Genomic DNA, 11,938 nt, shown 5'->3' on the forward strand with positions numbered 1-11,938 from the left:
TCCAAGTGGTTTAATTACCTACCCACGTGTTGGATTTTCCTTGGTGGAGTGATGATACTAGTATACATCGTAACGGGTATTGCTTGTATGGCTGCTACTAGTCTATCACTGCCGTACCTACCTATTAAAAGGCCAATTTAGGCCATCAATGGGGTTTAGTTGGATTGTGTTATTTGAAACTCGAGTTATGCTAAATTATTCTATCCTTGCATCAGGTCACTTTGATTAGGTTAGGTTGGTCGAGTACATTTTAACACTTATAAACCCACTTGCACAATATTTACACTTTTGCAATTTGTTGTACATCGAATGCCATGCGAAAAAAAAGACCATAAATCTGATGTTTTAGTTTAAAGATCTTGTTCTGACTGACAATTTTCCAAAAAAAAAATACAGAAAGTTGTGTTGGCTAATAAAAGCACACAACTATGGAGCCAAAATCTGAGACTGAGGCCTCCACGAATATGAGATTGACAAAGTCGCAAATTTTTAAAAACAAATTTGGATTTTAAACATATTAGAGCATAATTATTTCATGGATTCATAGATATAAATAACAAAGCAATTGACATTAATTTCGACTCTAGCCTATAAAGCGGGGTTTCAGGTTTCAAATAGGTTCAACTAGATTATCCCCGCTTTAACAAAAAAATTAGTGTAGTACTTGTGCATACAATGAATCTTATTAATTTTGGTATAAATTTACTGGAAGGAGTTTCTTGAAGGTAATACAATTTAAAGATTTTAGGAAATTTTTGAATGATTGAATATCAGTGTTAATGAATTGAGGAGAGAAAATGATAGATCTTTAAATCAAAACAAAGGAATAGAGTTGCTATTCAATATACTATACTCTGATTCTCTAGATTAAATTTGTTGAAAGAAATTACTTAGCTTGTTTACAAAGTATTACACAACCACCCCAAAAAAAAAAAAAAAAAAAAAAAAAATAACTATCACAAAATATGACATCAGCAAAGGATTTAGGCGGGAAATTTTTTTATAAAAAAGCAACACATATGCAGTTTTGAGGAGAGATAATGTCAACAATGTTTTGTTTTAGTAAATAGATTTCTAATCTTAGAAAACATAATTACACAAAAAGCTGAAAGAAAGCATATGGTGAAACTTGGGAGAAGGGATTAACTCAAAATTTGAGGCCATTTCTCAGTACATTAAGCATTCAAAAACTTTTGATGGTAAAAAGAAAACTGTATTCAGAGCATCTCAGGTAACAAAAATGGTCATCCATTCTCAAACACTCTTAACCAAAAGGAGTACAACGCTTAGAGGTCAACCAAGAATAGGGAAGATCCTAGTGATGTGCTCCAGCTGTATGCTATCTGCTGTATTTTTCTTCAACTCTGGGTGGTTGAATTCGTTGCGGGGGAGGATAATGATTTGACCCTTTCCGGAACTCTTTTCAAGAAGCCACCCACATTCTGTAACTTGTTGCTCCAGGAATTTGTCAAGGGCGAGACCTTCAATGTTAATAGCCTGTATAATTACAAGTAGAAAACCAAGATTAATGGCATCAACTATAACTCGCCTACAAAAACTTGAAAGCAGTGCGTTAACTAAAGTTCTTAGCCTCTTGATGTGATGGCTGTATTCATGTATGGTTGCACAATTACATTCATATAAATTCCGGGGCAAAACACATAATGATAAGTAATTCATTTTACATTGATGGTGCAAGAAAATTGAATGCATACCTCAGCAAGCACAGCTCTTGGCACCCGTTGACAAGTTAGTGAGAGAATATGAACTGCATAGGACTGAACTGCTTCCTCAAAACCTGCAATAACATGATCGTCAGCAACCTTTTCAGGAAAAGGGAAGGTCAAAAATAATAGTAGCGTACAAAAAAGTACCCAAAAGCTCATATAGCCCACTGGCTAAGGTAGAAAATTTAGAGTTTTTTGCTTTTCAATCCCAACCAACTGATATGATGCCCTTAGTGCTGGGACTCTATGAGCATAAAATAATTATAAAGAAAAATGTATTGGATAGATAATGGATTAATATTCAAAGAAGATTAAAAAGGAGGCTGGAAATGGAGAAAATAAGAGTGCATAAGCAATTTATGAGGAAACTGGGAACAACCGAACAAGGTAGTTTGAATTGAAAAGCAACAAATGGAAGCAACTAGTATTAGAGAGGCTAGTCTCTCCCAATCACAAAGATGCTAACTCATAATTTCTGAATGAAGCTACTAGTCTTTCCTTTTCGTCTATGTATTACATATATGTGATAATATGAACGGGCAAAGAAATCCAATCTTTTGTTTGGCTCAAGTTTACCTAATAACCTAAGACGTAGTGCGCTCCAATATGCAGAATGAATACAAATTCGCAATACGCTAGTTGGGAGTATTGTAATACATTTGAGATTTTTTTGTACCACGTTTTTATGGAGTAATTATATGATATCAATAATAGACACTAAAAAAATCTAAAGGGTTTTTATTTGAAAATTGGGAAAACTGGTATGAAATACTTATATCAGGAGTTCATGAAAGGGAGTAACCTTGCAAAAGAAACAAACAGGAAACCAAAGGAATCCCTTCCCCTCTTAAATCCTATTTCCCTGCATTGAGCTATCACAATACAGTAAATATGCTTATTTGGGAATATCACTATGCAAAAGTATTGAGTGTTGGTATGAAAGTATTAATACGGAATACGCGAGATGGGAGTATTAGGTAACCCTGATTCAGCAAATTTGATCCAAAATTTAGGAAATCTGATCCTGTTTTAAATGTTTCGGATATTTCAGATCAGATTTGTATTGCTTTTGAAAAGTTTCAAATATCCGAGAAAATACCAAAAGTAAAATCCTAGCATAGGAAGTAGTAAGCCCCCCTAACAACCTCGCACATCATACCAGATTCATTGAAGTTTATTAAAATACGATGTTAATGCCTTTTGTACACCTTCAAATATTAATGGATTATTATACTTATCTTTTAACTTTTTTTTTTTAATTAATGTTAAGTTTTTCTTTCTAATTGGTATATTCATTGAAGTTGAAAAATATAAGTGATAAAGCAAACTCTATAAAATTAGAAAATTAAGTAACTTGCAAATAATAAGAAATCATTGAGTTTTTCCAAGCGGATATTTGGTTATCTGATCTGAAATTTCAGATATCCGATTTTTTTTTTTATCTAATATCTGTTTTGGCCAAACCCATTATCACAGTGGCATACAAACAAAATTCTAATCCACAAAAAGATGCTAGAAATAGCAATGTCATAACTGCCTTCCTCATCATCCTTATATAGATGAAAGGTAACCATTCACACCAGGCACATCTAGGTAGGCTGAGTGACACAAAATTTTCAAAAGCACCTAAGAGATAATCCAAGGAATCCACTCTTAAGCTAAGTCTCTATGACATCCTAAACCCAGAGCCAAAGATCTGTACATACAGTCATACAGATAATTAAGGTGTAGCCTGTTCACTTCCTTCCAATAAGTCAGTTCCCCTTCACATCAAGCAGTCTGAGGAACTTACAACCCCTTTCTTCTCAATAATCCAAAATTATTTGTCAGTGTATGACAACTATCTTTTCTGTGCAAGTTTGGGTTTGGCCTTGCTTCTTTGAAAGAAAAATGACCTGATTTACTAGGCAGTTCGTCATGAATAAAGCCACAAAAAAATTATATATTCAGCAACACCACAACTGTTAATCACCCTCATCCATCACCCATTTAAGACAATGCACCTTCCACATCACTAATTATATCCATGCCTTCCCAATTGTACATCAGCTAAATGTTTGAAACTGTCAAAAAACAACCCCCCACCAGAAAATCCACTACTACCCAAGGTCAACGAAGCTCAGAGCCTCAGAGTAACACACTTCTCGTAGACATGAGCTAGATGTACAAAAGCCATACAAATCACTTCATAAGCAAATCTCTTCAATAAATCCTCTACATCCCCCAAAAAATATAGACCTACAAACTTAGAGGCAGAGACTATTTACCTGGAACTGCTTCAAGAATGTGGCGATTCTTGGATGCTTCTTCCCAAAATTGACGAAACCTAGCAGTCTGCAAGTAAAGAATCAATCAGATATTATTTCATGCATTCTATCCATGTTTCCTAGTGTAAATGCATCAGCTATACCTCTAGATAGTGAGAGAGAACAATCAACGTCTTGAACTGCTCTTCCATTTGCTGATAAATATTCCACAAGAAACATAAAAAATTTAGTCAACGGAAAAAAAACAAAAGGAATAAATATCACTCTTCAGCAGTTGTTTGGTACAAAAAATAAATGTTAGTCTACAGTCTGGACAGGAGTTACAGTAGAATAGCTTGGACCTCCGAAAAGCTCGGCATGACACAGTAGTATGTATCCAGTATGTATCCAGTTGAACCCATAGTGGATCGGGAAAGTTTTGATCAGATTTCTGTTATATAAACATTAGTTAAAAGGTCACAGGTTTGATGGTGCCCAGCATTGATTTTGTTGCTTCAATATTTTTTTTTTTTAATATGTGCACACCCAAATTATTAGTTGTATTTTGTATTTTGGATTATGCTATTTGGTTTCGTTATTATATGTGTGTAGTAAATCCGAACCCATAAAAATAATATCTTTACTAGTGTTGGTATTACAATTTTTACAAAATAAATAAAGTTCTGATCCACAATGAAACAAACCCCACCCCTTATTCTGACAATTGAGACTCCAACATATCAAGATGGTAACAGCCCTAAACATTTTAAGCGCCAAAATCTTCTATGCCACTCTAGGTTTGTACTTAGCAATATGGAAAGATCTACTCAATAACTCAGATTATATCATATAAGAGCTGCGTTGTTTGTTGATTTACAATATCAACATTAAAACAAGTTAAAAGTTGCTTGATTCCTAATGTATCAAGCAACTAATAGTATTGATATGACTTTAATTTGCTTATTCAGTTCCTATTATTCTAAGCAGCACACACTTCCAGTCATCATTTATATGTCATAAACTCATAACTCAGAAGGCCATGATCCTTCATTTCTAGTGTACCATAATATATACTCCGTATTTGTTATCAACAAATCAACAACACAAACAGAGCCACAAGAAAGGATTTAAATCACGAAATTAAAGCATTTTCATTTAGTAGGGCATAGTTGTAACAAAATATATATGCATTATAATCACATTAGAAAGAGAAGGAATAAGAAACTCATACCACACGTTCAGGAATCAAAAAGAGGCAAAGGCTAAAATCAGAAGCCGGCATTGCCATGAGTGCCTGTGTAGAACAAACAAGCAAAGGATGATTCATCAACAAAAAACAAGCCATATAATATCACAGAAAGCCTCATCTTGAAAAGCATTGCAAATGAAAGAAGGCAATGTAGCAAGTAAGACCTTGATCAAAATGCGGGCAATAATCTGGATGCTCATCCTCTCTGGTTCAAACTACATGGAGAACATTAAATCAGGCACTAAAAGAAGAAAACAAATGATTGCAATCTTTGCATCCATCTCAATGATCTAGTCATCAAATCGACATCATTCCTTTCACTGACTAAATTACGATGCAATTGAATTCGAAAACCTATACCTGGTAGAGCCGAAGAAGACAAAGATTCGCATCAAGACTGTATGATCCAGTCATAACCTGATATATGCAGGGAAACAACAGAATTCAAACAATAAACAATGTACATGTTTAAGTAATTTTATGGCTTAGTTAGCATCTTTAGACGAATTCTCTTTAAAGGTGTAACCTTTTCACTTAGTATCGAGTTGTGAAACAGATTACAAGCAACATTTCAGCATCTACTCAAATTCGATGAGAACCCTTCAAACCATCCCAATAAGACAAATTGAACCAAGGTACAATATACATACTTCAATCCTAAATTCACTAAATTAGTCATCTTCAAACCAATCCAATAAGACAAATTGTGCCAAGGTACAAAAATACATACTTCAATTCTAAATTCACAAAAATTAGTTAACAACCATAAATTTAAGTCTTTGTTTCCATTAATCATTCTATTTACTACAGAACAGAAACCTAAATTGTAAATAATTTGAACAAAATTACCTCCACATAATTAACCCTCTGATTAACAAACACAATTAAACAATACCCTCCTAAAATTTCCAAAATCAACAAATTTAAACAAATAAAAAACTACAGTATCAATAAATTAAAATTCGCTACTAATTAACATTAAAACTGTAAAAATTACAAATTAAAATCAATAAAAATAAAAAACCTGCTCATTGACGTAATTTTCAAGATCAGGAAGAATGTCAGGATTGTAAGGATTGAGAGCAACAAGCTGTTCAACAGTGTACGATGTCGCAGGCTGTTGTTGTTGCTGAGGTTGAGGTTGCTTCTGAATCTCTTTCCCCATTTTCTGTCACTCAAATTGAAAAACCCTAACCCTAATTTCTCGAAGAAAATAAGCAGCGAAAGAGGGAGAAAGATCGGTTGTGGGTTTTGGGTATCTGGGGAGGTGAGGAAGAAGAGCTAAAGGAGGAAGACGATTATGCTGTTTTAGGGTATACTTCTCTATGATAGAAATTTCCCAAATGACCAAACTAACCTCCAAGAAATTTGTTTTTAACAAGATTTGATCTTTGATTTTGTGTAAAATAATGTTTTTTTTTTGGTTTGTTAAATATTGTCCTTAAATATCTAATAAACACTCGTAAAATAAAATAAAATTACGTATTTATCCTTATAATAGCGATCATAAAAATAATTAATTTTACCTCAAATTTCACAATTTTAGTGTACACAAAACTTTTTACCGTTTTCTCCAGTGGTCAACGACCACTAACGCTCATCGAACAAAGACCCCAACCACCGTGAGTTTCAAAATCAAATAAATTTTTTAAAATTTTGCAAAATCAAATTCGTTAGATCTTATGGACAACGACAAAATACCAGAAACACAACCTTAGACGCTCGCCAAAGGCTCGTCGAACCGTACGAAATCGGTACGTCGCAATAATTCTTTTAAAAAAAATTCGAAACCCAAGAAATGCCTAGAATTTTCGAATACCCTAGGCTGAAACGCCTAGTTTTTTTCGAAACATCCTAGGCTATTCGAAAAAACTAGGCGTTTCAGCCTAAGGTACTCTAAAAAACTACGCGTTTCACCTCAAACGCCTAGATTTTTCATACAACCACACGGTTGTTCACATGAACTAGGCGTTTGAGCCTACGACGTGCGAAAAATCTAGGCGTTTGCCGCGAATTCAAAAAAAAAAAAAAAAAAAAAAAAAAAACATTTTCTCCGCCAGCGACCAACTTCCCTTTGTCCTTACTCGTCATTACCACGGCTGTGTAGATTGTGAAACCGGAGGTAAGGAATTGGTGGTTGAAAGAGGAGGAGGAGGTGGTAGTGGTGGTTAGTGTGAAGAGGTGGTAGTGGTGGGTGGTATGAAGAGGGGGTAATTTTTTTATTAAAAAAGGGTAAATTTGTAATTTTAGTTTATTTTGCAGGCGTTAGTTTGATATTCGAGGGCGTCGTTCAGCTTTCCACCACTTTTTTTTTTTTTTTTGAAACCAAATAATGTTATGTTTAGTTTATCTAATTTTGTCTTTTTTTTGACATCATTTATCTAATTTTGTCATATATAACATTATTTAAACTTATCCTCCGTATAATTTTTCAATAAATCTGTGTAAGGTGATGTGCGTTGATTTTATTGAAACACATTTGGTTTAAAGATAACTCTAACTATTTTCATAGTCTTTAATTTCTTAACGGATAGCTTTTATTTCGTCATTTCTTAAAATTTTATTTTTAATGTGTAATTTCTTATTGATTCATGATTGTATATTATGAAAATTAATATGATTAGTCTAATACATTATAAGTTTTTTGTAAGATAAAATTTATTATTAGAAAAATAATAACTTTTGTAGTATAAAAGGTAACTTTAAATACTTTTAAAATAACTTTAACCAATCTTATAATAAATTGTTGATTCATGATTATATATTATGAAAATTAATATGATTAGTCTAATACATTATAAGTTTTTTGTAATATAAAATTTATTATTAGAAAAACAATAACTTTAAATTTGTAGTATAAAAGGTAACTTTAAATACATTAAAGATAACTTTAACCAATCTTATAATAAATTGTCATACACGGTATTTTTAGAGAATTTATGATAAATTTTTTCATGATTTATGCGGCTTTAGAAAAATAGACCCTACAATAATTTTTGAACTCTGAATTAGTAATAATAGACAATTGTTTGCAAATTGTTGTATTACCTTAATGAAAGTCCGCCTTAATCAATAATAACTTTGTATCACCCAACACAAGCAAAGGATTTATAACCCCAAAAAAAAAATCGCGTAAAAGGGCATAAGAAAAAAAATGCAGAGGAAATATGCAAAAATAATACTAGCGAGTAGTAATTAATAAGCCTAACTAAAATTTCCATAAATAAAGGGAAAAAAAACCCTAGCCTCCTTTCAAATTTTACCAGTGGAAAGCCCCGATGTTTTTGTTTCTTAGGTTACAAATATCTTCCTCGAACAAAAGGGTTTATTTTCTTGAAAGACAGGATTTTTTCGATTGACAAGGTTTTAATTATTTGTGTTTAATTTAGTCTCCGGTTGTTCGGGACTACAATTGATTATGGCTTGGATTCGAGTTATGAAATCAGCGCAAGAATTTACTTTCTCACAAAATTGCGAAGCGAAGTCATATCCACCCAAAAGTTGTATGAGACAACGAATTGAGAATGTGCCGAATTGTTATATTTAAACATTTGGATTCTTAGCTCTTTCGCCGATTAATTTTTGTTTGATTTTGTTAAGACAAATTTGTTGAAAACCATTTTATAAAAACCAAATTTTGTTGAAAACCATCTTATAAATTTTATTTTGTTAAAGCACAACTGTTTAAATTTTTTTTTGTTGAATCCCACCACTTTTCGAATTTCGACTATTGATTGACATTTCTGACGTTAATTAGCATGTGCACCTCATGTGACCCACTTAATCCCAATTTCTATTATTCCCCCCCCCCCTCTTCCCTCCATTCATTCCCCCTAAGTCACTTACATTTCCGTGCAATTGTATAAAAGACTATGAAAACCAAATTATGATGCAGAGGAGTGACGAAGAGGGGAATGAGTGGAGGGAAAGGGGGGGAAATAAAAGAAAAGTGGATTTAAGTGGGTCACGTGATGTGTACATATTAGTCAATGCCGGAAATATAAGTAACTAGTCGGAAAAATTTTTTTGAACAGGTGTGCCTTGACAAATTTTTTTTTAAAACAAGTGTGTTTTGACAAAAAGTATTTTATAAGATGGTTTTCAACAAAATTTGGTTTTTATAAGATGGTTTTCAACAAATTTTCCTTTTGTTATATTTGTTTTCATTATCATTAATTGTCAATTGTAGATGTCGTATGACTTTAATTGATGAAATTTAGTGTGACTACTTAACAAAAAATTCCGTAAATAAACTTAATTAATGATATCAAAATTACAAAAATAATGAATCCTATACAAAAATAATAGTGACCGAATACTACTGAATGCTAATGAATGCTACTTCATTCTTGCGATCAATGCCAGCATACAATAATGGTGTATGGGATGATATATGACGAGGGCTGATATCCTCTAAAAAGCAAACATATCGGCCAGACAAGGGCTGATATGCTCTAAAAAGCAGACATATCGGCCATGTGGGCCCTTCAATACTTGGCACGTGGCAGTCTTTTCATTGACACTTGGCGAGAAAAGCCTTGCATGCCTTATAGCCACCTGTCACGAAATTTATTATAAATAGTAGGTTAAGCTTCATTAAATGGTAAGTATTAATTACTCTCTCTCTCTCTCTCTCTCTCTCTACTTTCTCTCTCTTACTTACCATCTCATAAACACTTTCTAACTTTATCATCGGAGTGGTTATCACCGGAGCACCCCGGGGTTAGCTGACTTCTGTTCATTGTGTAGGTTCTCAGCTTGCCGATAGGAGTATCAGGATCTCAGGTTCGGGTGTTCGGGTTATCGGACCAAGACAGAAACAATTTGGCGCTAGAAGGAGGGGTTATCTGAACTAAGCAGACGTTCCAAGCTTTTAAAATTTTTGCTACGAATGGGTGAAGGGGAAATCGTAAACCAAAATCAAAATGCTTAGCATAAACGGCAACATGACCAGCAGGGCAGTCTAGTACAGAAGATCCCGCGGCCGGAAGATAAAGGTCATAACCATTAGGAAGGTTATAAAATTGCTTGGCACGACGACAGTAATCTTTCTCTATTGCAGTTTTTTGGAATTTCTCACTTATTATAGCTTTCCCTACTTTACTTCTCCTTGACAAGACAAGAGGTTGCCGAAAATCATTGTCATCGGTCTCAGAGTTGTACTCATCATCCAACCTCTCCTCTTGAATTACCTCCGCGGTTAAGTCAATAACGTTGTCCCTACTCTCATCGTCGGAGTTGTCATCAGCCTCATCCCCAAGAACCGAATTTATTGCAGATTGATGAACGGGAGATGATTGGTCTTCAGGCCGAGGTGGGGGACGTTCTTCACTGTCGGAATCGGAAGAGCTAGGACTTACCACCTGACCTTGCCCAGGTTTTTTAATTGATTCTGCAGCTTCTCTGGCCGCAACCTCGAGTTGATAAATTGTTTGCTTCATTCTCGGCATTGATGTGGTACTTACACCAATGTTCCCAACGTTAGAGCCGTATTGGTCGAACCGTGTGTTGTCAAAGCTCCTCAGATGATAACGAACGTTAACTGGTTCGATATCAAGAATTTTTGTACCTTCCGAAATACAGGGATTAACAGGGCGAGTAGCCTTCTCACAGTAGGCCAGTAATTTGTGACGATAAAAAGCTTTATTTTGCTCTTCTGGGGATAACGGCTGAAACAGATCGTCAATATTGTCAGATAGGGAAGAAGCAGTCCCTCCAGAACGGCCGAGGTCTTTCCCCAACGATTGTCTAATAAGACGACGTCTAACAGTGCTTAGGGAATGGAGTTCTTCCTCAATACTACTGTTGGACATCTAAAATCCTAAACTTGAAATTTTTTTAAAAAAGAAGAGGGGTATAAAAAAAAAAATCAAATTACGAAGCATGCAAATCCTTTTTTAACAAAAAAGTATAATTAAATTCTGTAAATATCTTAAAGCTATTCGCCAAGAGTGCAGAACTTCAATTGTGCTTCTAAATAACGAGCAGACAAATAGGCAGTGGCTTGCTATGGCAGCGACGGAGATGAAGATAGAAACCCTTTTCTTGAAATCTCAGTTTTAAACCGACTTTTCGCTTTTAAAAAAAATGGAATATGAAAAGTAAAACACAAAATTTGTAAAAAGGAAGAAACTGATGTGACGGTTGAGTCAGAAATCCAATGGCTAGGACAGTTTGTAAAATTTAAATGCAAACCGATAGATTAACGACACGTGTCCTACCCCAAAGCATGTTTCCCGCTTAAAACCTAGCAAATGATTCATCTCCTAAACGACTGCGTTTTAGAGGTTCTTCTATTAAGAAGACCTTGTGTCCTATCGGTACACAAGGTCACTTGGGGGGAAAACGGAGTTTTTCGCTCCCAGTTCTTTTATTAAGTAGACCTTGTGTCCTATCGGTACACGAGGTCACTTGGGGGGAAAACGGAGTTTTTCGCTCCCAGTTCTTTTATTAAGTAGACCTTGTGTCCTATCGGTACACGAGGTCACTTGGGGGAAAAACGGGGTTTTTCGCTCCCAGTTCTTTTATTAAGTAGACCTTGTGTCCTATCGGTACACGAGGTCACTTGGGGGGAAAACGGAGTTTTTCGCTCCCAGTTCTTTTATTAAGTAGACCTTGTGTCCTATCGGTACACGAGGTCACTTGGGGGGAAAACGGAGTTTTTCGCTCCCAGTTCTTTTATTAAGTAGACCTTGTGTCCTATCGGTACACAAGGT

General features: G+C 34.6%; 1 protein-coding gene across 1 annotated transcript; it reads right to left on the reverse strand.

The window, feature by feature from the left end:
- Positions 1–1,041: 1,041 nt before the first annotated feature.
- LOC110715709 (eukaryotic translation initiation factor 3 subunit K-like) lies at positions 1,042–6,571 on the reverse strand. Its single transcript, XM_021894303.1, has 8 exons — positions 6,247–6,571; positions 5,583–5,639; positions 5,387–5,437; positions 5,205–5,267; positions 4,138–4,188; positions 3,995–4,061; positions 1,716–1,798; positions 1,042–1,497 (listed from the first exon to the last, which is right to left on the reverse strand). Exons 1-8 carry the CDS (start codon positions 6,385–6,387, stop codon positions 1,294–1,296), a joined length of 717 nt encoding a protein of 238 aa, XP_021749995.1. The 5' UTR covers positions 6,388–6,571; the 3' UTR covers positions 1,042–1,293.
- Between the last annotated feature and the right edge of the window lie 5,367 nt (positions 6,572–11,938).

This window comes from Chenopodium quinoa, unplaced genomic scaffold (genome assembly GCF_001683475.1).
Source record: "Chenopodium quinoa cultivar QQ74 unplaced genomic scaffold, ASM168347v1, whole genome shotgun sequence".
Lineage (NCBI taxonomy): Eukaryota > Viridiplantae > Streptophyta > Magnoliopsida > Caryophyllales > Amaranthaceae > Chenopodium > Chenopodium quinoa.

Bases quoted from the DNA above. Each gene is read 5' to 3' on its own strand.
- LOC110715709 (XM_021894303.1), bottom strand. From the start codon at position 6,387: ATGGGGAAAGAGATTCAGAAGCAACCTCAACCTCAGCAACAACAACAG. The intron at 5,640-6,246 runs GTTTTTTATTTT...TGCATATATCAG, and splicing joins AAAATTACGTCAATGAGCAG to GTTATGACTGGATCATACAG. The intron at 4,189-5,204 runs GTATGAGTTTCT...AATATTTATCAG, and splicing joins TTTTGATTCCTGAACGTGTG to CAAATGGAAGAGCAGTTCAA.